General features: G+C 53.6%; 1 protein-coding gene across 6 annotated transcripts in view; it reads right to left on the bottom strand.

Moving 5' to 3' along the window:
• The window catches only part of RAPGEF1 (Rap guanine nucleotide exchange factor 1), a 110,119-nt gene that overhangs the window by 48,880 nt on the left and 34,368 nt on the right, over positions 1–26,871 (bottom strand). For 4 of the 6 annotated variants that reach the window (XM_040963743.1, XM_040963744.1, XM_040963747.1 and 1 more), the window contains exons 2-3: positions 1,051–1,190; positions 437–550 (exon numbers count right to left, since the gene is read on the bottom strand). In XM_040963743.1, coding sequence (XP_040819677.1) covers positions 437–550; positions 1,051–1,190 — 254 coding nt within the window. The remainder of the gene's footprint in view (positions 1–436; positions 551–1,050; positions 1,191–26,871) is intronic. The other 2 variants (XM_040963745.1, XM_040963748.1) reach the window with 1 other exon arrangement.

Raw genomic sequence — 26,871 nt, 5'->3', positions numbered from 1 at the left:
TCAGCAGTGCTGGAAAGATGAAGTGAGAGAACACGCAACGAAAGCACCAAGCAGGGAGCCAGGAAGCAGCTTGCTCAGCGCTGGCCACAGAGGGAGTCACGAGCTGGCTGTCGCACTAAGGGACACCACAGTGGCCGCTGGTGTCTATCGTACTCAAAGCAGCGGAGCAGTTCAAGGGCAGGACAGCTGCTGCTGGGGGGACCCACTGGATCACCCAGAAAGGGGCCCAGTCGTCCGCCCGGGACACCACGGTGCTGGGATAAACTCTCCCTGTGACGCAAGGCCCCTTGGTCTGCTGCCTGCCTGATGGTGCCCCAGTCACCACCCAGCTGGACAGAGTGATATTGCAACAGCTTTTTTCCATCCCCAAAACCATGGCCCAGGATTCTGCAGTAGAAGGCAAGGCAAACCCAATTGTTCTTCATGTCGCACTGACCTTCTGCCTTTGAGACCTGGAAGCCACAGCACTGGTGGACATAAATTCTACTGCCTGCTGCTCCAGATCCAAGGGGAGAGGGCAGCCCTCTGGTAGAAATCTGTCTGTTGCCTCCTGGAAGAGAGGAAACCTGGATTCCTACAGAGCTTCAAATGGCCATTTTAGGCTGAGGGGAGGGATGGACGGAAACCAACAGCTGTCCCAACAGATGCGGTGGCCTGGCCCTACGGAGGTCACTAGTGCTGGAGGGAGTGTTGGTGGGCTCTGCAGGGGTTTGCACATCTCACCCCACGGGTCCTACGGCCGAATGATGGACATCTGGAAGTCACACACTTCTCTGTGCATGTGGGCCAGGGCAAATGGGGACCTCTGGGGCGGGAGGCAGCTTCCGGCTGATCACATGTGCTGATGAGGGAGGAGTCTTACGTGCCCAGAGGTGGAACAGGAGAACTGCGCTGGCCCACTGAGCCTGACCCTGGCGAACACACGAGGCATGCCCCAGCCGACCTGCTCTCACCGCACGCCCCGCCTGCGACCATGCGCTCAGACGCAGCCCCAGCTCGTCCTGCTGCGAGCAGGTGAGGCCGGGAGGAGCGCCTGGGGAGCCAGCTTACTTTGTCCACAGGCTTCTCCACAGCCTTCACAGACACCTCGGCCGGCTTCCCCTTCTTCGACGGGGTCCTCTTGATTTTGGGCGAGTGGAATTTGTCCTTGAGCTTCATTGTGAAGGAAGAGAGGTGCGAACGCTGAGAGTCTGCAAACACAGAGGGTGCTGACAGTTAGAGGGCATGCCGGGAGGACGCGAGGCCCGTGGGCCCCAGGACAGTCCCTTCCCTGACAAAAGGAAAGAAAATAAGGATCCAGTCACACCTCTGCTTATGTTTCAATTTTTAAAAAAGATTTACTTATTTTTATTGCAAGGTCAGATATAAAGAGAGGAGAGACAGAAAGATCTTCCATTCAGTGGTTCACTCCCTAAGTGGATGCAATGGCTAGACCTGAGCCAACCCGAAGCCAGGAGCCAGGAGACTCCTTTCCAGTCTCCCATATGGGTACAGGGTCCTAAGGACCTGGGCCATCCCCCGCTGCTTTTCCAGGTCACAAGCAGGGAGCTGGATGGGAAGTGGAGGAGCCAGGACATGAACCAGCATCCGTATGGGATTCTGGCATGCAAGGTAAGAATTTAGCTACCGAGCCATCACGCTGGGCCTATGTGTTTCGATTTTTGCAACTTCCACCTTGGTTAGGTTATTCAGGACTGTGGAATTCATGGGCAGTCAAAGCGGGTACTGAAGAAGAACTTGCAAATATTTCCCGTGTCCTGACAGAGCCTGTACCACGACCTCACCAACGGCCAAGGGAAATGGCTGAGAACAGAGAAGCCAAGTGGAACCATAAACTCTGCTACTGAAGAATTGGAAAGAAGCCCTTTCGAATGGACCTGCTCTTCTCCGGCCGAAGGAGCAACAGCGGGAGGAAGCTGAGAGGGAACCAGGATGCTTAGAAACGCTCCGGAGGGCTGCACCTGTTCCCCTCGGCCCAGGGGCAAGACCAGAGCACCTGTGCTCACTTCTCCCACTTGATTTGCTTTGGAAATGGAGGCTCTTTGGGGACAGATAGACAAGAAAGAGAAAGGAAAGGAAAATTATTCGTAGATAACATGACCTGTATGCAGAAAATCCCGAACAATCCACTTGGAGCCGTGAGTATTAACAAACTCAGTGAGGTCACACAAGGCCGGAAAGCTGCAAAACCCCCAAAACCGCCCTGCGCTTCTACACAGCAGCAACGACCATTCCAGCATTGTACAAGGCGTCCATCTACAATATCACCACAAATAACATTTAGGCATAATTTTAACAAATTAAATGTAAGACACACTGTTAAACAACTCAATATCATAAAAGAAATTAGAGATGAGATAATTAAAGGAAAGAATATTCTATGTACATGGACCAAAATGCCTGACACTGTTAAGATGACGATCCCCAGCAAACTCACCTACCGATTCAATGTAACCCCCATTAGTAACCTTGCTGGGTAGATTTTGCAGAAATTGACAGTAAAATCCGAACAGTAGTAGGAAATACAGGAGACCAGAGGTGAAACATCTTTAAGAACGGCGTACAACGTTGGAGGACTCACACTTCTCAACGTTAAAACTTACTACAAAGCCACAGTAGTGAAGACAGAGTGGTACTCACACACAGAGACACAGAAATCAATGGACGAGAACTGAGTCCGGGAATAAACCCACGGATTCGTGGGCAACCGACTGCCAGCGCGTGCCGAGACTGGTTAGCGAAGGGAAAGAATTGTCTTTTCAAAAAACGGCCCTAAGGGCTCACATGGTACAGCAAGTTAGGTTGAGATCTGCAACACCAGCTTCCCATGAGTGCAAGTTCAAGTCCTGGCTGCTTCACTTCAGATCTGGCTCCCTGCTAATGTGCCCGGGGAGCAGAAAAAGATGGTCCAAGTGCGTGGGCCCCTGCATCCACCTTGGGTGCCTGTCTTTGACCGGGCCCAGCCCCAGGTCGATGTGGTCATTTGGGGAGTAATCAGTGGATGGAAGCTCTCTATCCCTACCTCCCTCTCTGTAACTCCTTCAAATAAACAAACCATTTAAAATATGGCACCACAGGGGCCAGTGCTATGGCATAACAGGTTAATCCTCCATTTACAATACTGGTATATTTTATGGGTGCCAGTTTAAGTCCTAGCTGCTCCACTTCTGATCTAGCTCCCTGCTTATGGCATGAAAAAGCAGTGGAGGACGGCCTAAGACCTCGGGCCTCTGCATCCACGTGGGAGACCTGGAAGAAGCTGCACTGGTCCAGCTCTGGCTGTTGCAGCCATTTGGGCAGTGAACCAGTGAATGTAAGATCTCTTTGTCTCTCTGTAAATGTGTCAAATAAAAATAAATAACTAGATCTTTAGCACAGACACAGAAAGACTGTTCATCTGCTGGCTTCCAGATCAGACGCCCATGACAGTCACGGTGAGGCCAGGCCAAGCCAAGCCAGGGATTCCATCCAGGTCTCCGATGCAAACAGTAGGAACTCAAGGACTGGAATGCTGTCTGAGCATTCCTGGTGTACTGACAGAAAGCTGAGTTGGGGGCCCGGCACAATAGCCTAGTGGTTAAGGTCCTCACCTTGCACGTACCCAGAATCCCATATGGGCACTGGTTCTAACCCCAGCGGCCCCACTTCCCATCCAGCTCCCTGCTTGCGGCCTGGGAAAGCAGTTGAGAATGGCCCAAAGCCTTGGGACCCTGCACCCACGTGGGAGACCCGGAAGAGCTCCTGGCTCCTGGCTTCAGATTGGCTCAGCTCCAGCTGTTGCAGCTGCTTGGGAAGTGAACCATTGAATGGAAGATCTTCCTCTCTGTCTCTCCTCCTCTCTGTATATCTGCCTTTCCAATAAACTAACTAAATAAATCTTTAAAAAAAAAAAAAAAAAGAAAGCTGAGTAGAAGCAGAGTAGCTGGCTTCCAGATGCACAACAATACTGTCGGTGCAGGCATCTTAACTGCCAGTCAAATGGCTGTTCCAGACTACTTTTAAAAAGATTTATTTATCTTTATTGGAAAGTCATATATGCAGAAAGGAGGAGAGACAGGGAGGAAGTTCTTCCGTCCACTGATTTACTCCCCAAGCGGCCACAATGGCCAGAGCTGTGTTGATCCAAAGCCGGGAGCCAGGAGACTCCTTTGGGTCTCCCACGCAGGTGCAGGGTCCCAAGGCTTTGGGCCGTCCTTGACTGCTTTCCCAGGCCACAGGCAGGGAGCTGGATGGGAAGCAGAGCAGCCGGGACACAAACCAGTGCCCATATGGGATCCCGGTGCGAGCAAGGCGAGGACTTTAGCCGCTAGGCCACTGTGCTGGGCCCTGCCTTTCTTGCGGCAGTGGTTGTGACAGTGCAATGAGGCCCTGCCTGTGGACACTGCAATAAGCTTCTGTACTTGGCAGAGTGCCTGCCACAGGGTAGCTCTCAGGATAAGGAACTAACCTAACTACACAACTAGACAGGTAGTAAGGTGGACCAGATCCTTGTTTCCCAACTGCTCACAGATGCTGACCAGGTTATCCTGTAGCACTAACCTTCCAGTTTAACGTCCTGAACGAGGCAGGATCTCCCATGGCCCCACTCTCCTCTACCCTTAGCACTCAACTAGGAGTGTCCATTCGGCCCTAGGCCTGGCTGACCACCCTGCTCTTTGGCTCAAATGCTCCTGGGTGCTGCCCTTGCCCCACCCTCTAACACTGGTCCTAGGAGCCCCTGAGCCATGTACAGGCCCATGTCCTGAGCAGGCTGGGACGTTAGAGCGATCGACTAAGCCACAAAGCTTCTGCTGTGTCAAGGAAGCCGAGGGCAGGGAAAGACAGGCGGCCACACACGGGGGGGTCCACGTGATTCCTCGGGCTTACTTGGGTGGCCAGAGAGAGTTAGAGCCACAGGCTAGGTGAGTCAGCTTCCACTGTCTGCACCATTGGCTGGCCGAGGACTGGCCAGAGCCGGCTCTGCCTTTCAGACCACAGCGGAACTCGACAGGTGAGTGAAGTGGCGTGGTGGTCACGAGTCGCTGGGGCTCCTGCCAGCACAGGAAGGCCAGCCCAGTGACCCAGTGACTAGCTACGCTTACCTTCGCCTGCGAGCTGCAAGCCAACTCCCCATCTCTGCTCGGCCAGCCCCACCCACAGTTCTAGTGTGAGTAGGTGGAGGGGAGCGCCTGGGGACACAGGGGGTTCAGGCCAGCGTTTGAGGGCTGTGAGACACCTCCCAATAAACCTCTGTCCTCAGGGTACTTCGCAGTCGCACAGCAGCCAGTGCTAGCACAGGAAGTGATGGCTGAGCCGGAGCACGGCAGAGTCCTGGCTCTGGGAAGCAAGGCCAGCACTAACTAGGGGATTTGGATTGGAGGCTGTTTGTTCGTAGTCTTTTCCTGGAAACAATAGGTGAGCAGCACGAGGCTTGAGCTGGAAGGGTGCACGCAGCGGTGGCCACGGGAGGCCTGCCTGTCAGGGTCACCTTGCCCACAGCTGAAGGCTGGCAGGCAGGCAGGCAGGCAGGCAGGCATGCACACACAACCCACGCCCCTCTCAGGCCTACCAATTTTCTGAGTAGGGGGCAATGCCAAGAGCCGCTGTTCCCGCTAGCTTTGCCAGCCACTCTCTGGTCCCTTCCTCTTATTCTTAGAAGTTACGCTTCACATTCTACAAGTGTGTCTCCTTGCAGTCTTTCTAGTACTGAAATTAATAACCAAGTATCTTAAAAGACGGCATACACACATGCGCAAGCATACTGTGGCAGTATTGTGGGTCTGGTTCCAGCCTGCTGCGATAAAGGGATTGTTGCCATAAAGCAGATCACATGACTCATTCGGCTCCCAGTGTAGGTAACCACTGTTCACACCGTACTGTAGCTCAGCAGGTGAGCCACACCACTACCTCCCTTAAAATGTATACATACTTTAAATTTAAAATACGACCAAAAATGCTAGTGATAATCTGAAACGTTGGAAAAATGGTGATTTGCTTGATGCAGGGTTGCTACAAACTTTAGTTTAAAAAAAAAAATAAAATTAGGGCCCGGTGCGATAGCCTAGTGGTTAAGGTCCTCGCCTTGCACACACCGGAATCTCATATGGGCACTGGTTCATGTCCTGGCTGCCCTGCTTCCCATCCAGCTCCCTGCCTGTGGCCTGGGAAAGCAGTTGAGGACGGCCCAAAGCCTTGGGACCCTGCACCCACATGGGAGACCTGGAGGAGCTCCCGGATCCTGGCTTCGGATTGGCTCTGCTCCAGCCATTGCGGCTGCTTGGGGAGTGAACCATCGGATGGAAGATCTTCCTCTCTGTCTCTACTCCTTTCCGTATATCTGCCTTTCCAATAAAAATAAATAAATCTTAAAAAACACACATAAAATTATCACCAAAGAAACAATGCAAGGAGATGGGCATTAGATCCACACGTCCTGCATCAGATCAGAGAGAGGCACAGGAGAGAGAGAGAGAGAGAGAGAGAGAGAGAGAACATTTTCCATCTGCCAGTTCACTCCCCAAATGACTGCAATGCTGGGGCTGGGCCAGATTGAAGCCAGAAGCCTGGAGCTTGTCCCAGGTCTCTGCTGTGGCTGCAGGGGTCCGGGCCCCTGAGCCATCCCCGCTGCTCTCCCAGGTGCCTTAGCAGGAGGCAGGATCGCAAGAGGAGCTGCTGGGACTTCGGTCGGCACTTACGTGAGACGTCAGTGTCACAGGCTTAACCGCTATGCCACAACCCGGGCCCCTCATACCGAACCTTCTGCAAGTATTTATGCTCTGCACGCCAACACACCAAACGCTGAGGCAGCAAGCATCTGACGTGGCTGGTGGCCACCCGGCTGGGCAGCGCGGCCCTGGCAGAACGGCCTGTCCCACTGAGGCCGCCATGTGCTCTGGCCAAGTCGAGGGCAGCCACCGTTGTCTCCTGTTGCACGTGAACCTTACGAACATGACAATGCTGCTTGACCCAGCGCTAGGTGTGACACACAACCACACCAAAGCGTGCCTCGGGGCTGTGGAATCCCACACACTCGCTAACACCAGCACTGTCCCTCCACGCTCCCGGCACTAGACACTGGCTCACTCGCAGCTCTGCTCTCGTGAGCAATACTACAGAGCAGGGTCTCACACGCCTTCCGGAACACAGGCACGAACTCCCTGAGTAGCAGTGTCGGGTTGCAGGGTCTGTTCAAGATGTGAAGCCCCAACCCCAAAACATCCGAGATTGGAACCGCTCCGAGGGCCAACACGAGGCCGCACGGGAGAACGACACGAAATGCAGACTGTGCGCTCAAAATACTGCACGACATTCCAGCTATGAGCATAAGCTGCATTTGAGACAAAGCTAAATTTCCCATTTAGAATTGGGTATCAGCTCCCACTTTGTCCACTGTGTATATGCAAATATTCTAAGATGCAGGCTCAGAGATGCTTTGGCCCAGGACTTTCAATGAGGGTGGCCACCCTGTGCCATGTTTAATCTTACAGATTGCCAATTGATTCTCTACAGTGCTGTGCCTTTTACATGCTAAGGAAGGTGAGGAGACAACCGTTCCAGCTCACACAGAACCTTCCACGTGGCATGGCTAAGCCAAGGGAACGAGAACCCGCTTCAAGTACAAGTGCCATACACTGCAGTACCTTGGCGCGGCCCATCCAATCTGTGAAAGCCACTTGAGAGAGTTTGTGGATGGCTGCTCAGAGGCTGTCATCCCAGGGAGGGACTCCGCCACTCACTGGCTCTTCCAAATGCAGCCCCTTCTGGGGCTGCCCCGAGGCCACAGATCTGGCTGTTGGATAAATCCCGTTCTCCGAGTGAAAGAGGGCAGGCCAGAGCCCACAGCCCCGTTACAGTCACGTCTCGACGGGACACCAGGCAGAGCCCCCACCACATGCCCGTATCTCACTCTCAGATTTCAACCTGCCGTGCAGTCAGCCCAGCCCACCGAGATCCCGGCCTGGTGTGGACAAATGTTGAGGCTGGCTGGCCTTCTTTCAGATGTCCCTTGCAGGAGCAGCTGGGATCCCAACTTAGCAGCAGTTTCTGAAAGGGCTTAGCTTTGTCCTGGGATGGGGGAGTCTGGAAATGCCCAGTGCACAAAGCCAAGGTCATGGTGGATGTCACTTTGAAGAGGCTCCGAAAGGACAGCAGGTACTCCTGTGAAACAATACGGCCGTCCGTTTCTCACGGCCTACAGTGTGCCGCCTCGAGCGCAAGCCTGGGGAGGGTCACCCAACACAGGCTCCTGTGAGCAGGACAGCGGGAGGACTGCCAGCCAGCCACCTCTCAGAGCCTCCTCCTTGGCGAGGCTGCGAGAGGAGTGCTGGTGAGCCTGTGTGCAGGGAGCACAGAGCCAGGGGCCCGACGCACAGCACACGCCTGACGCACAGCAGCCAGCCACTGCCTTTATCTGATCGCATTGCCAGGCCTCTGCCAACACTTCATAAGGCAGACGCTAAAAACAGCCCCAGCTAGCAGAGCCAAAAGCAACCTGATGTTGCATTTTTTTCTAACAATCTCCACATTAAAAGAGCCTCTGTCTTACTTAATACAGAGCTTTTCATGTCAAAATAGAGGGAAAACAGTATTTGAACTTGCGCAACACTAAAGGCTCTTGTGCCATGAAAAGAAATCTGTTTATATTATCTGCTTGTTCCAAAGTCTATGGAGGGCTTTGTCATACTGTTGAGTTTTTTTTTTAAGAAATAAAGGTAAAACAATCTCACTTAAAAAAAAGGGGGGGGGGACACACGCACACAGATCACACAGAAAATAGAAGTATCAACTTCACAAACAGGAGAGCTGAACTTTTTCTTTTTTTTGAACTTAGCAACACTCTGAGGGTATTTTCCCTCGTAAGTGCAACGTCTGACTCAAGTCTAGTTAGAACAAAGTAGGGGGGTGGGGGTCTTCACAAATTCACAGAATTCAAAAATTCACAGAAGTTCCACTGGCTGCAAATTTTTTGCAAGTCATGAGAACCTGCTGTCGAGGCTGTCAGTCACGCCTCGCTCTTCAAACAAGGCCGTGGCCACACACTCCCTCGTGCACGCTCTGTGGACATGCAGGTGACAAACTCCTACGCGAAATCTTTAAGATTCACTTACTTTAAATTTTAACTATTTCAGTGGCAAGGATGGAGGGAAAGGGAGAGAGAGGAAGAGGAAGAGGGGGCAGAGAGCAAGCGAGCCCCCATCCACTGCTCACACCCCGGATCCCTACAGTGGCCAGGGCCTTGGAACTCGATCCAAGCCTCCCACCTAAGTGGCAGAGAATCAATCACTGGCGTCATCTCCTGGGGACTGTGCAGCAGCAGGAAGCTGTAGCTGGGAAACCTAATCCAGGTGCAGACAGGGTGCAGGCCTCCTGCTGGGCCACAGAGGACAAGCACTGGACACGGCCAGTGGACATGGCCGGTGCGGACAGCTGCAGGGCGAGCCATGGGCGCCAACCCAAGAAGTGAGGTGAGCAAGGGGCTGGGCCACAGGGCCCTACCATCTGTAGATATCAGACTTGCCTTGAACGGCGGTTCAAATCCAACAGAGCCACTCTTTCCCTTAACTTTATTACTGGTCAGGATTACAAACAGATTGCAACTTAGACACTCAGCATGATAGCTGAATGATCATAAGTATATGAGAAGTATTCAACTCCATCTGTCACCAGAAAACAGCAAAGTAAAACCATAAAAACGACACTAATAAATATACCCCTGAAGGGTTACAAAGAGAAAACAGGAGACCCCAAGGCTTGCAAGGAAGAGCCTGGGGGGGGGGGCTGAACACTGCTGGAGATAGCCAGCCAGCTGCTGCCACCGCGCTGCTTAAAGGTACAGTACTCCAACGTCAGGGGATGGCAGAACAGGTCAACCGTGGCATCTTTCCAAAGCAAATCCTATATTTTTGAGAATGGATAATGTGCAGAAACACACAGGACAGAGGAAACTCGCAGATGGAGAAAGAAGCCACACACAATGCATATTCTGAATGCACTTGTGTAAACACAAGCACAGGTAACACTCATCTGTTATTACGGAAGGCAAGGGAGTGGTTATGCTGCGGGAGGGTTGGGAACTGCTGGGGAATGCGAGGGAGTGGGCACAAAGAGCACCCCAACATAAACACAGAACTCCACCTGCAGCGCCCCTCCCTCCTGCACCTGCAGTGAGCACCCCCATCTTAAGTGAGCACCCCGACACACTCCACCTGCAGCGCCCCTCCCTCCTGCACCTGCCCAAGACACGCCAGCAATCTCACCCCGCTTTGCTCTGCGGTGCTGACACGCCCGAATCCTCACAGCCCCCCATCCTGCCCCAGACACTCCCACATTTCTCTGCTTCCCTAAATGGCGAGATCCTTCACGGAGCTCACTTCCTTTTATTTGCTACTCCCTCCCAGCATCTCATTTTGAGAAAAATTCAAAGCTACAGAAACTTTGAAAGAATTTTGTGAGACAAAAATGCACAACCTCTCGTCTGGACTCACCAGCTGTCGGAGCCTGCCACATTGGTCCCCCCTTCTCTTCCCTCTCAGAGACCCAGTTATTTTTGTTTTTCTCAAACCAAGGCAAAGCTGCAAACACTGTAACACTACAGCTCTTAAATACTAACATTTTTTTCCCCCTAAGAACAGGAGAGAGACCCAGAAGTCCAGCCAAGAATTACATGTTGCATTTGCTTGTCAAGTCTCTCGAACGTCTTTGAGATGTTACCAACACTTGCAGAGTGCATGCCAAAGGGGTGTGTGGGGTGGGAAGTGCCCGAAGAGGAATTTATCTGTGCCCTGCCCTTAGATCCAGGCAGAAGAGATCTGCCAAGAACAGGACCAGTGTGGCTTGTTGCGCAGCACGAATCTGCTGCTCGTTTGGCTGAGGTGATGCCTCCCGGCTTTCTCCTCGTAACCAACCCACCATCTCCAGTACGTCCTGCCTTCTGACAGCTCCACCTGACAGCTTATATCCCTTTCTGGTTTGGCGGTGTAAACGCCTTTCTCTTATTCTTCTACACCTAGCCGCTAGCATTTCCCCTATTTCTTATATTGTTTTGATATCTTTGGTGGCCTGGCTTCTCATTTTATTCAGTGTGCATTTTATCATTCCTTTTGATATTCAAATTGTTCCAAACATACAGGGAACCCTTTCAAATAAGTTCTTATATTATTGATGTGTCTCCATCATTTTAAAAACATTTCTTTCTAAAAAAAAAACTATTTGAAAGGTAAGGTGTGAGAGAGAGAGGGAATCCTCCATCCACTGGTTTACTTCCCAAATCCCCAAATGGTTACACTGTCCAGAGCCAAGCCATTCCAGAGCCAGGAGCCACATTCCTGTCTCCTAAAGTGGGTACAAGGGCCCAGCCTCCTGGGCCATCCTCCATTGCTTTCCCAAGTGTACTAGCAGGGAGTTATATCATAAGTGGGGCGGCTGGGACTTGAACCAGCACCCATGAAACACCTCACTATGCCTCAATGCTGGCCCCTGTGATCAATTTCCCAGAATCATCCTGTACTTTTTCTACCCATTTCTTTTTTTTTTTTTTAAGATTTATTTTTATTGGAAAGGCGGATATACAGAGAGGAGAGACAGAGAGGAAGATCTTCCGTCCGATGATTCACTCCCCAAGTGAGCGCAACGGCCGATGCTATGCCGATCTGAAGCCAGGAGCCTCTTCTGGGTCTCCCACGCGGGCGCAGGGTCCCAAAGCCTTGGGCCGTCCTCTGCTGCCTTCCCGGGCCACAGGCAGGGAGCTGGAAGGGAAGCGGGGCTGCCGGGATTAGAACCGGCGCCCATATGGGATCCCGGGCTTGCAAGGCGAGGACCTCAACCACTTGCGCCACCGCGCCAGGCCCTTCTACCCATTTCTTAATGTGCCCTGGCTCTTCCTGATGGGGAACAGCACTTGGGAGTCCAAGAGCAGGGCATTAGGTGTGCTCCCCCCATCAGGACGCCCTCTCAGGGAGCACAGCGAGGAGGCAGACGTGGCCCAGTCAGCAGCAGATGCACAGAGGACAGCCTAAGGTCACACTGCCTGGTGACACTGCAGTCTCCTACACTGTGTACATACATTCCATGATGTTTGCACAATGACAAAATTGCCCAACACTTCTCAGAACACATGCCGGTCACTAAGTGACCCCTGACTGCATATTTGTATTTTTAAATTGTGACTGTACACTGCTACTTCCCACTGCATCTCAGTACCAGTGGGTTCTTGCGTTGCCCACGGCTCCACACCCTTCCATGCTAGCAACAACTGTGACTCCCAACACCCATATACCTATCTACTCATTGGCTTCACCCTACCAGAGACATACAACAGCTTCAGAACGGCTCCATGAACAAAGCCATAAGGTAAAGCTCAGCGTTTCCTTGGCTGCCGGCATCCTTGCACGAGGGCTATGAGGTTGCAGCCAGAGTACTGCATCCAAGATGCTTGATTCTATCTTTCAGTGTGGGTTCCATCACACCTGATACACACCGAGGCTTATCTGTTTCTAATAGTCAATTCCAGGGACTTTTTTTTTTTCATGTGTAAAACATAGATTTCAAAAGTGAAAACATTCTGGCTGACGCCTCCCTTGCTTGTCTCTGTAGATTTGAAGCAACTTGTCCACCCACACTTCCTCGTCTTCCTCCTGAACGTGGAAGGTAGGCAGATGAGTCGGGGTTAAGGAGACACACCGTGTTGGAGAGGGACATATGGACGCAGACGTGGCAGAGGAGACCGGGGCACAGGTGCACCCCCAGGAGGCCCAGGCGCTTGGCACCTGAGCGGATTCCTGCATACAGCTGTTGGTGACCTTCCAGGATGGCTGACAGGCAGCTCCACACCTGAATTCCTAAACGTCTTCCTCAACCTGCTTTCACTACATCTTGGCAAACAGGAAACCTCACCTTCTGTAACCAGGCCAGAGTTCCCATTGCTCTTTCCTGCAGACGCCAAACAGCCCTGGCATTGCCTGCCAGCTCTACATGAACAGTATCTAAGTTTGTTTGGATGTAAATAACTTACAAAGCCATGAACAGATGTTTCAAAATACGCATTTCCCACAGACTTTCTGAGAGCCCTGCAGACACATGACCTCGATACCTCGCCCAGGTTGGCTCTGCGTCTCCCTTGCTCCATGCCTGCCTGGGACAGCAATGGGATTCTGGGGAAGGGCACTGGTCCACTCCTGCTGCCCGCCTGTGGAAGGACACACAGCGCCACCCTGCCGTGTGCTTCCCTCAACCTCAGTGCCCCAGCCCTCACCCACACGCAAGCACCTTGGGGGAAAGCCCGCCATAGGCAATGCAGTTATGACGGGGTAGGCAAAGTTTGTCTGGGATTTGATACTGGCAAACTCAGCTGGCTCTCAGAGAAGCGCCATTCTTTAAGCAAGCCTCCATGAGAAAACACAAATGACACTGTGGCCTCATCTATAATGGATTTTAATGTTCAAAATTCTGGGGAGAAAAAAAAAGGCTCAATTTACTAGTCCCTTGAAATTCCAACGAGGATTCAAGGCTTGTTCGTTCTGGAATCTGGCACTCAGCGTAATAACAGATACATGGTGGAGCAAAGGAACTGGTGCCTTCCTTGTGGCACAGGGCGTTAAGTTGCTGTCTGCAATGCTGGCATTTCCTATGGGTACCAGTTTGAGTCCTGATTGCTCCACTTCCAATCCAGCTCCCTGTTAAAAGTGCCTGGGAAACAAGAAGGCCTGTTAACCCTGCCGGTAACATTGGGAAGAACAGGACAGAGTTCCGGGTTCCTGGCGTCAGCCGGGCAGGCTCAGCCCTGGCCAACGCAGCCATTTGGGGAAGATGAAAGATCTCTCTTCTCTTGGTAGGTTTGCCTTTCAAACGAATCAATCTTTAAAAACCAGTAAGTAACTTCAATAATGAGTTCTTACCAAACACGCGAACAAAACTTCAATGAATCAATTCTGTAGCAACTAACAGCAGGGCACTCAACCTCCTGGAGAGGCTGGGGCAGTTTGCGTGGTTTTTCACGTCACCCCAACACTCCAACACATGAATTGTGGATGACTCACCAGGAACTTCTTTGGTGGGGTGCTCTGGTCTGGGCTACTTGGGTTAACAGAATGCTCCAGCCACTTCCAGGAAGCAGATGAGATAAAAACCAGTGCCTCCCACCCTCCTCTCCGCAGTCCCTAGAGGATGGCAGACGCCCTGGTCAGCACTATCCAGGAGAAAAACGATGTAGTTGGAGAATATCAAAGGCTCAGCTTAGAGCAAGCACTATGCTCTCAGGATGTAATTACTATAAAAGCTGCCCCCTTTTCTTTCATCCTGGTCCGGTGTGGACCCGATGCTTCCAGCATGTCTCAATGCTGGTATACTGGGTTGGACAGCACAGGGCTTCACCCACGGTGCTGGCCCAGAATCAGGACCCTGGCTTCTGGGGGGTGGGAGGACAGAAGACTGGGTACCATTTGCATGAGAATAGCTGACTGGATGCCATTTGTGTGAGAGCAATTGGTTGTATATCATTTGAATGAGAATGATTGATTGCATACACAAAGAGAGGTGCTTCCTCCCAAGGCAGGGACAGTGGAACTAGCCGGAACTAGGAGACTCCCTCTTGCTGTTGAGATGTAAACGCCCCTCCTCCCACAGTCCTTAAAAGCCTGAGGCGTTAATAGATCTGTCTGTGGTCTACGTGTTATTCTCCACTCCATGCACCAAGCTAACTGCTGCTGGACAATGAGCACCAGAGGCCTCTGCAGAGCCTGCGCTGGGGCTAGGCTGGACTGGACTGCTTCCGGGTTCATGTGCTGAGGCCCTGGGGGCAGCAGGTCTGCAGCATCGGCTGCCAAGCCCTGCCGCAAGCCCGTCCCACACAAGGAGCTGTGTGATGTCACTCCGGGACAGGACAAGGAGTGTCAGACGGTGGGCTGGAGAAAAGGCCCCGCCCAGGCCCCAGGGGCAGAAGGCAGAGTAGAGGCAGTGCAGCCCTCGCCCGTTTAACCACAAGAAGTTTCTGACTGTGGAGCTTCCCAGCGATGTAACCCAATTGCCTCTGGAGGTGGGGACCACGACATAGGCAGTGGCCCTGCTGTCACATGCTACTGCTATGGTGTGTGGGTGAAAGGAGCGACAATGATCTCCACGCCTTTGGACAGTCTATGAGTGTGTCCCCGGGCATGTCCCTGTGGCTCTGACCCCGAGTACGAGAGCCTCCTGGAGCCTCACTTCTCTGGTTTTAAGGCGGGAGTATCTGCGCTCCCTGCAAGGTCCCTGAGCACTGTCCCGGTGCTGAGAAGATCCTGCCACCTCCAAAGGCGGAGAGGTGGACTTCTCCCTGGGGTGAACACCGCCACTGAGCAGATCTTAGAGAGGAACCCACCACAGTGTCACGGCATGGACTTCTGAGACCCGCTCCTGCCTGCCAGAGCTCCAGGGCAGTGAACCCACACGAGGCGCCCTCCCCAGACTCCCCTCGTAAACGGTCATCCCTGGACAGCCTGGTCATCCCTGGTCATCCCTGTGTCGGGACCAACAAGTGGTTCAATCGGCCCTGCCATGTGTGCTGAACACCAGGAAGGTGACAGAAGGGGAGACCAAGTCTCGAGCTGAGGAAGGATGCTGGACAGACACACATGGTTGCACCTGCTCCCTCAATCTCACAGCTAGGGTGCCTGCCACCTAACAGGTGCCGTGAACCACGCAGAGCCAGCCTGTCCCCCTGGCAAGCCACGGCGAGCGGGCACACGGTGCTCGCAGAGGGAGAGGGCACAGGGGACAACCACCCCCTCTGCACCGCGGGCCTGCTCAGTGACCCTGAGAAAGCATTAGTTGCCAGGCCGCCCTTTGGGCTTCCAGAGGAAAACTACACATTTTCACTGGTCACTGAGCACAAGCCACTTATTCATCCGCAGGGCGACAAGAGGAGGAGCTGGAGTGACAGCGCTCTGAAAGGGGTGGTCACCCCAGCAGAGCAGGCCACGCCAGCTGTTGTGGGGAGGCAGTACAGAAGGTCTGCCTCCAGTCGTTCAGACCCCATCAATCCTCAGGTGCCCCTTTGCAAAGTGCTGGGGTCAGAAGGAGCCAGCCTGGCAGCCAGGCCACCTAAGCGAGGCCAGCCGTCAGCTTCCTCATCATGGCGAGGGCAGCAGTAACTCGCTCCCCACGGCCGCCTCTCCTCACAAGGCACCTGGGATACAGCGAGCTGAGCACAGAGACCAGAGTCAACGACAGCCCAGGGATGATGGCGAGGCCCACCTGGTCCCTCACTCTCCCAGTTAGAGCCACAGACGCCCAACAGCCTAGCAGGGGGTCCCGGAACCCTCACAATTCCGAGGGGAAGCTTTAAAGCCAGAATTTCCCTGAAATTTAGCATGCTTCCCTTCTAGTTAAACCCACCGGGCAGACAGCCACAAGGCGCCAAGCACCCAGTGAGAGCAGGGTTTCTTCGAGGAGTGGATGGTGGCAGGACCACCTCCCACACAGTGAGCAACCAGCAGTACCCAGCAATGGTTCTCCAAGAAAGGGCCATCTTCACTTGAGCCAGAAAGACAGAGGCTGAGGACTAAGGAACAGACCGGGTGTGAACCCAGTTGCACGTCCCACTGTTTCCTGGTTTTGTAGTGGGAGAAACGCTAAGCCCCCTCCCTAAGGACTGACTCAGTGAGGTTGAACACAAATCCAGGGCCAAGGAGAGCTCATGTCCGCTGTGTCCCGAGGCAGCATTACACTGCAGACAAGCCGGCCTCCCTGCTGACCCCCACCCCCGACACACACACAGGGTGGAGGGCCTGGCCAGGTCACCAGCATCCCACCAACCTCCGGCTCCCCTGTGAGGTCCGCTCCAGCCAACTGGCTGTTTATTAGAAATGCTCCCAACTTTGATCCCTGGAGAAGCAAGTCGCCACAAGAGCAGAAGAAAGGACTTTCTGGTCAAACAGCTTGTAAAAGTCAATCATACCCTTCTGGAAATGTCCAAGACTGAGCCGGCTCCCTCACTGCAGCAGCACATCAAAGATCCCCGGCCCCTGCGCCAGGACCGGGCCTGGGAGAGGACAGAGTCATGCCAGCATGAGCACTACGGGCGGAACCAAGACACTCTGTTTTCCATGACTTATTTATTTAGAAGGCAGATTTATGGAGAGAGAAAGAGAGAGAGAGAGATTTTCCACCTGCTGGTTCACTCCCTACAAGACCTCAACAGCTGGAGCTGGGCTGCTCCGCAGCCAGGACTTCTGGGCATGCCACATGGGTGCAGGGGCCCAAGCATTTGGACTAACCTGCTCTGCTCTCCCAGGCATGTTAGTAAGCAGTGCATGGGCAGTGGAGCAGCTGGGACTTGGCCGGAGTCTGTATGAGATGCTGGTATTACACGTGCTGGTCCCCATCGAGACACATGCCAGAAGGGGTTGAGGAAGAGCACACATTTCAGACACCTAGAACTGCCAAAGTTAAGCCAAAAACCAAGAAATGGGCTTTCCTGAAACCAGCAAGGCCTCCCAGGCACACTCTGGTCCATGACTGGGAACCCAACAGGCCTCGCAGCGAGGTGCTTTTAGAATAACAGTCATTCCCATTCCTAGTTCTTACAGACTCAGCCAAATAATATGCAACCCCACCCCCAAACTTACCACTCATTCAGAACTCTCCCCAAAGCCACACCACCCAGGGGCAACCTGTCTTCCAAATCCATCTGCTTCACAGAGCTCGGAGCAGGCTGCTCATGTATTTCACAGGGCCGAGTCCCTGCAGAGCTGTCCTGGCTCTGGGATGGCAGATCTGCTCTCCAGGACCATGTCTTCCTGTGACCCTGTGAGGCCCGCCACCGGCCACTGCAGACCACAAGGTCGAGATCAGAGCCCAGCCAGGAGCCCAGCCTTCTCATCCACCGATTGGAAAGCATGTGCCCACTCACAGAGCTCGGCCCTGGGCCCGCCCACTCGCAGGGCGGGGCTGGCCACATCCCCTTCCAGTTGCTGCCCTGTGCAGGCTGAGCTGGAACGCAGGTCCTGCCTGCAGGTGGCCCCTGAACAAGCACAGGCACCCAGGAGGAGCACAGCCATCCCAGCAGAAGGAATCGAATGCTGAAGGCACAAGAGAGGAAGCGAAAGTTTGTGAAGGAGACCTTGGAGCTGCGTCCGACAGGCTGTGTGGGATCTGGGTGTGGGTGAAGCCAGCGCCGGACCCGAGAGTCACAGAACTCAGTGAGTGCTTGCACAAATGGCCCCAGTTATGGGGGTGGATGGACAGATGTGTAGGCTATCCCCATGGCTAATGTTTTCTACATATCATAACCTATCAGCAGGTGCCAAAACTGGTTTCACTGATGACGCAGAGGGGAAAGTATTGGTGGGCACTGTAGTTTGAAAGCCCAAATTACGCTGTCGTAGGAAACGGACTTCAGTCACAGCCAATTTCAAAGTCCTCTCCCTCTGAAGGGAGCACATGAGGGCTGGGGCAACGGGGACCCCTTCTTTGAGATAAAGAGGTGCTGCAGGTTCAGGGATTCCATAGGGGCGGCCGAAGAGTCAAACCCAGCCTCCCCCCCGCCAGGTCTGCAGCTAAGCAAGGACCACGTGAGAGGCAGGGCTGACAACCGGTCTAGCAGAGCCCAGGGCATGTATGCACACAGCACCCGGAACCCAAGTCTGGGAACACTCCTTGGGACAGGGCCCTCCAAACTGGAAAATTAATTTGTGAGTGTGGCTTTGGAGGTGGCAGTCCCAGCCATCCAGCAGGGCCGGTCAGCTGGAGCAGGGCTCCTCCCCAAGACCAGGGATCGTGGAGCCCTGTGCTGGCGCGTGCAGCAGGGCTTTCTGTGCTGTGGAAACCCTCCTGGGCGGTGGTGACTCTCCACAGAAGACCGAAGCCATCCAGGGCCCCATCCGGAGGCGGACAGACACAAAACTGCGCATCCACGCCCGCAATTGGCAGAATGCAAACGCAGACCAGCTCTCGTTTGAGTCCGCCTCCCTCGTGGGAGTAGAGTAGGTACAGAGCCTTCTGAAGCAGGATTCCAAGGTTAGAAAGCCCTGGGTTAGCAGGGCCAGGGGAGGCCAGAGCAGGTCTCACCGGATGAGGGGCCTGACGCGTCCCAAAGGAGCTGGGTGTTCAGGGCAGGGCCTCAGGCCAGGCCTTCTCCAGCTGCTGGGAGAGTGGGTTCATTCAGGAATCCAAACCTGGAACCCAGCCCCTGGGATCCACCTTCCTTCTACATAACAGACTTAATATTCTGCATGGTCAAACAATGAAGTCCTCTCGTTTTGCCTTAAGAACAGCTACCAGGAGGGCAAGATGTCAACTGCACAGGCGTGGGGGACTGCCCCCATACTGGAGGGTCAGGAATGCAAAGCCAGTGCTGGCCTCGGGCTGCCCGCAGCCGGATCACCTCCACCTCTCACTCCCCCACAAAAGGACCGCGAGGCACAGGTCACTTGCTTCACTGGCCCTCACAGACACACATGCAGAAACCGGAGCTCAGAGCCAGGGGACAAGGCCACGGTCACGCAGCAGCTGGGAAGGGCCTGAGTCTCGATATGGAAGTGCTTTTCTGACATGCAGCAGGCATGAGACTTTCGTAATGGGCACACACTGTGGCACTAGAGTGACAAGTGCCAACAAGACAACTATAAGGGAAACGAGAGTCACTGAGGGCCAGTGTCCACAACCATCTCCTGCCCACGCAGAGCAGCTTCTGCTCGAAGCAAGCCCACCTGGGACTGTGACGAGCAGTGCCCTCCTTCCCCGGCATGCTAGGCAGGCATCACCTGTGGGGTGCCTGGTGCCCAGGGAGGCAGCTGAACCCGGCCACATGGGCTGCACAAACATGTCCCAAGCCAGGCAAGGGACTTCAAACACACCACTGCCAACCATCGAAAGATTTCACCCGGCTCTCCCCGAAACCACTTCCTCTGCCGGTGGCGGAAGTTGTCTGGTCACAAGAGGGGCTGGCAGAGAGCAAAGACTCAGGAGGAAGCACAGCGCTGTCTGTCCTGAGGGTATCAGCCACCTGCCAATGAGTGCCAAGAGTGAGGAAAAATCCGCCTTCTGGTGTGCTTCAGTCACCAACTAGTTTCGTTAAGCAGGCGAAACAGAAGTCTCCCATCCTCCCTCTTCCTCGGGATGGAGCAGAAATGCAGATTCCTGGGGCCAGCACCATGGCTCAACTGGCTCATCTCCTGCCTTGTAGAACCAGCATCCCGCATGGGCGCTGCTAAATCCCCTTGCATTTCGGAGAGGGTCCTGCCGTCTGCCTCTCAGGTGCTTCTGCTCTGCCCTGATCCCGCAGCCCGCCTGCATGCTCTAAGGACCCTTTGTGCTCTGCCGTCTCCCTGCCTGTCATGCCACTGGCTTTATTTCCCCACCTGTAGGTGGGAGACCCTGGGGGCACTGCCTTGTGACAGGCCCAAGTCTCAACTTCCATCACCCGGTCATGTGCGGGGCCAGGATCTTCGACCAAAACTTGCCTTATTCTCCAAAATCAGGCGTGTGCATGTGGAGAGGCTCAAGGTGCCAGCAAATGAAACACCCCTCGTCTTGCTCCTGATGAAAGGAATAAACCCTTTTTGCCCAATTAAAATACACAAAATGAACTGGAGAGGTTCTAGAAGGACCTGCAGTATGTCAGGGACTCATGATGCTTGCAGGTCTTGCATGTTGTTCTAGGCACAGAGCAAACACCCAGTGACACTTTAGCAGTCCACTTTGCTTTAGGTGGTGCACACAGGAAATGCAAAGGCTGTGCTGAGAGGAGGGACGTGGCCAGCCTCCTCTCATGTTGAAAACAAAACTAAAATTAGATTCCTCTCTTGGGCCCAAGGCTCCTGCAAAAGCATCTACCGGGAGCTTTTCCTCCTTGGTCCGATCAGACAGAGAAGGAAAACGAAGCTCGGCTCTGGAGGCGCAGCTGCTACGCGGCACCCACTGCTCTCCACGGCCTGCTCTGCGCCAGCCCCGCAGCCTCAGCCTGCCAGGAGCTCCAGGCTCCTCTCTGAGGGCCATGCGTGGGATCCGATCCCTGAAAGCACGAGTCCTAAGGCAGAGCGCAGGGCAGAAGGCTCCTGTAGGTTAGTTCCAGGAACTGCCGGCACAAGGGGTGGTGTGGCGTGCACGCAGCTGCGCCTGCTCAGAAGAGTCCAAGCAAACCACAGAGCTGCCGTGCACTCGCAGAGCAGTTCTTCCCCTGACGGGAGGTGTTTATTTAGGCAATACTCAATGCATCACAAATATAACAGTTTGAAAGCAAACAGAATCAAAAGCTTAGAACACAAGATTGGCTGCAGCGCAGCTCTGAGTTCCCCAGAGACAAAGGTAAAGTAAACAGGACAGAACTTCTCCCAGGATGATATTCGGGAAGGCACAAGGAGGAGGGTTTCAAGTAACTGCAAACCGAGTCTTTAACTGGCTTTACAAGACTCATCATGTTCTATAAATACCGTTCAATAGTTGTGCTCTATTTAAAAATCAATAGCTAGGGACCAGCACGGTAGCCTAGCGGCTAAGGTCCTCGCCTTGTATGCAACAGGATCCCATAGGAGCACCAGTTCCAATCCTGGCAGCTCCACTTCCCATCCAGCTCCCTGCTTGTGGCCTGGGAAAGCAGTCGAGGACGGCCCAAAGCCTTGGGACCCTGCACTGGTGTGGAGTTCTGGATGAAACTCCAGGCTCCTGGCTTCGGATTGGCTCAGTTCCAGCCATTGCTGCCGCTTGGGGAGTAAATCAATGCATGGAAGATCTTCCTCTCTGTCTCTCTTCTCAGTTTATCTGACTTTACAACAAAAATAAAAAATCTTGAAAAAATAAAATTAAAAAATCAATAGCTAATAACTCTATATCAATAGTTATTTCTTAGGAAACCTAAACTATCATTAGAGTCTACTGTGTTACAGAAGCTCCAACTCGACACCTGTTCTGCACAGGAGTGAAATGAGACGGCAGTCCCATCAACTCCAGCACTCCAAGCTGACCAAGACCGGGGCCGCAGAGACCATGCGCACTGCTGGCACACACAGGACCTGCAGCTGTAAAAGAAAACCCAGACACGTGGCCTAGCGGCTAAAGTCCTCGCCTTACTTGCACCAGGATCCCATATGGGTGCCAGTTCATGTCTGGTTGTCCCACCTCCCACCCAGCTCCCTGCTTGTGGCCTGGGAAAGCAGTCAAGGACGGCCCAAAGCCTTGGGACCTTGCAACTGTGTGGGAGACCTGGAAGAGGCTCCGGGCTCCTGGCTTTGGATCAGTTCAGCTCTGGCCTTTGTGGTCACTTGCGGAGTGAACCAGCAGAGAGAAGATCTTCCTCTCTGTGTCTCTCTTTTTCTCTGTACATATGAATTTCTAATAAAAAATAAATTTTTTAAAAAGACTTATTTATTTTTACTACAAAGTCAGATATACAGAGAGGAGGAGAGACAGAGAGGAAGATCTTCCATCCGATGATTCACTCCCCAAGTGAGCGCAACAGCCGGTGCTATGCCGATCCGAAGCCAGGAACCAGGAACCTCTTCCAGGTCTCCCACGCGGGTGCAGGGTCCCAAACATTTGGGCCGTTCTCAACTGCCTTCCCAGGCCACAAGCAGGGAGCTGGATGGGAAGCGGGGCTGCTGGGACTAAAACCGGCGCCCATTTGGGATCCCAGGTGCTCAAGGTGAGGACTTTAGCTGCTAGGCCACGCCGCCGGGCCCAATAAATTTTTTTTTTTTTTAAAAAAAGGAAATACCACGCCAGCAGTACCCTGTCTGGAGGCCAGCCCTGCTGCCCAGCCCACCTCCCTGGGTGGCTGGGCCCAGGCAGGTTGCCCGACTTAGCATCTCACGGAAGCCAGGGTGACACTGGAGCAGTCTGGAGGTTTGGTTTTACCTCTCCTTCCTGTTTGCATGAGTGAAACTGGGAAGGGTTCAAAGGGCAGTGGTTAACCAGGCCAGAAGACGCAGGGCCCGTCCAAAACTCAGGCAGGCCAAGAACCGGCCCTGAGGGAGAAGCCGCTCCAAGGGCTGCAGAGAACACCTCTGCCTGAGGCTCTCGCAGAGAAAGCAGGCCACTCACAGAACTTGTGGACAGAGGCTCAGGGGCAGCTGTGCGAAGAATGGACAGAGTGTCTCTAAGAGCTGCCTGCCTTTAGGAGAGCAGCACCGGCCCTGGTCCGCCCGGCCCCACAGTGGATCAACGTGGGCCGGCAGGGCATGGCACCCTGCCTCCGCCGTGACCCTGGAAGCACCCTCACCATGTCTTGCCAGACACATCTTGTCGATCCCGTGGGGGCCTTGCTGGGCTGTGGAACGGACGCTTCCACTGCGGGTGAACCGATGCAGCTGCAATGTCATGACAGAGCTTTTAAACCGAGAAGGAAATCGGACGGGAGCGTCCCTGTCGGCCTGCGATCCTGGGGTTGCCAGGCAGCCTGAGGGCCTGGCTGCGTCACGTCAGCAGCTCTATAAGCGTGGGCGATTAATCTGACATCTTCATTAGCAGAATGGAGCCGGGTGAACTACAGTCTGTTGTTAGGAGTGAATAGGAGTAGATACTTTCCTAACAATGAGGCTTTTTTTTTACACAAGCACTCTGTGGCGGTGGAGTGGGAGGGCAGCTCTCCATCTGTTGGCCTGTTGGCTTAGCACCAACCTCCTGTACCTTCTCCCAAGGGGATAGCGTTGGCTTCCCACATGGCCGTGAACCCCTTCTAGACCTGGCAGCTCCACTTCTGAACCAACTTCCTGCTCCTGGGAAAGCAGGAAGGAGCCCTTACCTCTGAGTTCCTGCTATACACACACAAGACGTGGACAGAGTTCCTGGTCCCTGGCTTCAGCGTGGTCTCGTCATGGCTGTCATGTGCATCTGGACAGGGAAGCAGCAGGTGGAAGGTCCCTCTTTTTGTCCCTCCCTCTGTCATGTTAACTTTCAAATAAATAAATATTCCCTGAGTCATTCCCTTTTAACCACCAATATCGACCAACCACATTAGCTTCATCACCGATTAATCAATGATGCAATGCTTTCATCTTAAGCAACCATTCACATTCTAATTTTTGTGAAATGACCCAACAGTTTAGGGTCAACTCATTTTTCCTCTCTCTTAACAATTTATTTTTATTTGAAGGTCAGATTTATAGAGAAAGGACGAACAGAGAAGATCTTCCATCTGGCAGTTCACTTTCCAAATGGCCACAACTGCTGGAGCTGGGTGGTCTGACGCCAGAGCTTGCAACTTCTCAGGGGTTTCCCACGTGGGTACAGGGGACCAAGGACTTGGGCCATCCTCTGCTGCCTTCCCAGGCACGTTAGCAGGGAGCTGGATGCAAAATGAACAGCTGAGACGAGAAGCAACAGTCGCATGGGGTGCTGGCAAGCAGGCAGAGTCTTGACCTACTTCACTACGATGCTGGCCTTAAGTTCAACTTCCTTAAAACAAGATTTGTTTGATTACTTGAAAGGCAGAGTGACACAGTGAGACAGAGCCACCCCATTTGCTGGTTCACTTCCCAAGCAGCCACATTCGGTTAGGACCAGCCTGAAGCCAGGAGCCAAGAACTCGAACCTGGTATTCCACATGGGAGGCAGGCACCCAAATACTTGGGCCATCTTCTGCTGCCTTCCCAACACCTCAGTGGGGCACTGGATCAGAAGTGGAGTAGCCGAGACTCGAACCAGGACTCCAGTACGGGATGCCTAGCGTCTGAAGTGGGAGCCTGCTGCATCTTCACACTGGCCCAAGGATACCTTCTAAAGAGCAACAACCACCCGCAGGCTCCCAGGGAGCGAGCTGCATCTGTGCAGTGTTAGAACAGGCATCAGTGACCAACGGCACAGGCTCCTTCAACTCGCCTTTTCCCTACTACTGCATGGCAAACAGCCCCAACCTCAGCAGCTCAAAACAACACCTGTTTCTCACCCACAGCTTCTGGGCTCAGGCGCTCAGCAGAGCTTAGCTGGGTCCCCTGCAAGGTGCAACAGAGCATGTGCTTAGGGACGGGTTTGAACGGGACCCGTTTGTGCTACTTGGCCAGTTTTTGCAGGAAGCTGCAGATACACGGGTGGATCTGAAAAGCTGTCCTTTGGACAAAGAAATTCATGGCTTTTTTTTTTTAGATTTATTTATTTTTACTGCAAAGTCAGATATACAGAGAAGAGGAGAGACAGAAAGGAAGATCTTCCATCTATTGGTTCGTTCCCCAAGTGGCCGCAATGGCTGGAGCTGAACTGATCCGAAGCCAGGACCCAGGAGCTTCTTCTGAGTCTCCCACATGGATACAGGGTCCCAAGACTTTGGGGTGTCCTAAACTGCTTTCCCGGCCACAAGCAGGGAGCTGGATGGGAAGTGGAGCTGCCGGGATTAGAACTGGTGCCACTAGGCCCATAATTCGTGGCTTTTGACTAAGGAAAATTGCATTGGTGAAGTGTCTGTGCAGTATTGGGCTGCTCTTTTTTTACCGTCCCAAAACTTGTGTCACCACCAGCCCCATCAGCCCATCAGCCCAGCCCAGCAGCCCCAGCAGCCCAGCCCACCAGCCCACCCCTTTCTGCAGCTTGAGATGTCACATCAGAGCCCACCAGCTGACCCATTTTTGTCCATACGTAATTCCACATGGGTTTCTCAGGCCCGTGGAGGAACCTGGAGGGTGGTAGTAGTGATGGTTTCCTGTTCTGCACAGCCTCAGGAGGGGGGGACCAGCTGCTTGCTGGCTGGAAGGCTGGCGGCCTCCAGAGTCGGCTGGCCACGAAGCCCAACCCTGGGAAAACCCTCCCATCGCCTCCACCATCTCAGCCACAGTCCCGTGGACAGTCCAGGGGAGTGGGCTCCACGGAGGCCACCATGGAATCTGCCTGTCACCTGCTACCCAATCACATGGATAACGAAATGCTAACGCAACCAGCCCTACCCCCACTGCCGCGAACAAGCGCCATTTCTCGACAGAGCAGGCTTCGGCTGGAGAAGGGACAGGAGCGATCCCCATATTCTGGGTGCAGTAGGCTGGCCTCGTGCTGTCAGAATGACCACTGGTTCCGCCCTGTTTTTTCCCTCTGGGGTCAATAGCGCATCAACTCTGCCTTGGGCAAAGAAACTATGACCTGTGCACACTGGGACTGTCTCTGTCCTCCCTCCTGGCCACCAGAGCAGATGACACAAAGCTTGCCCGAGGAGACTTAGTCATGTGCCCTGGGGTGACCTGACAGCGGGAGGGAGGAGGAAGCATGGGAGCAGCACAGGAAGATGTGAGGACTGCGTCCTCAGTGACTTCATGCCTGTCCATCTTTTCACAACACGGTGCCCATATGTAAAACAAATTCCTTTATTTGCTATAAGGTAGAAGAGAGCAAACTCCTCCTTTAAATGCAAGAGACTCAATATTTGGTTTTATGGGGTGTGTGGTCAACTCCGCTTCTAATGAGAAAGCAGCACAGATCCTACAAATGGAGGTGGGTGTCCCAAGAGGACAGGCAGCAGCTGAACTGGATTTGCCTCGTGCTCTTGAGTCCTGCCATGAAGGAACAGCCTTTGGTTCCAGTGCTATCAGGACAGCTGGCTTGGACGGTCTCCAGCAGGGTTTCCGACGATTGTGACCACACCCTCACCGGTCTATGGGGTGTGATCCAAACCCACTCTGCCCCCTGCCTGGACGAACTGCAAGTCCACCACACCACTGGACATCCACTCCCAGGGTGGTCACACCGGCTTCAGATCAACACAGACACGTTGTCCACACGGTCCAAACAGGCTTGGTCTGCCTAGACAATGCCCAGAGGGGTGGAGGGCTTCTACCAAGACACTCCTCTAGGCCTGGCAGGTGGAGCTCCCGACCTCCCCACCATCAGCCAGGCCCTGGCTGCGTCACTTCTTGCTCCATCCGCCCGAGACCCACAGTCCTCACACATATTTGTAACCATAGAAGCTTGGCGTCCATTCTCTGCTTCCTCAGCTGCAGGCATTTTGTG

This window comes from Ochotona curzoniae, unplaced genomic scaffold (assembly GCF_017591425.1).
Source record: "Ochotona curzoniae isolate NIBS_2020 unplaced genomic scaffold, NIBS_Ocur_1.0 scaffold_3208, whole genome shotgun sequence".
NCBI classification, from domain to species: Eukaryota; Metazoa; Chordata; class Mammalia; order Lagomorpha; family Ochotonidae; genus Ochotona; species Ochotona curzoniae.
Note: the sequence above shows the minus strand (reverse complement) of the source record. Positions and strands in the feature narration are given on the sequence as shown.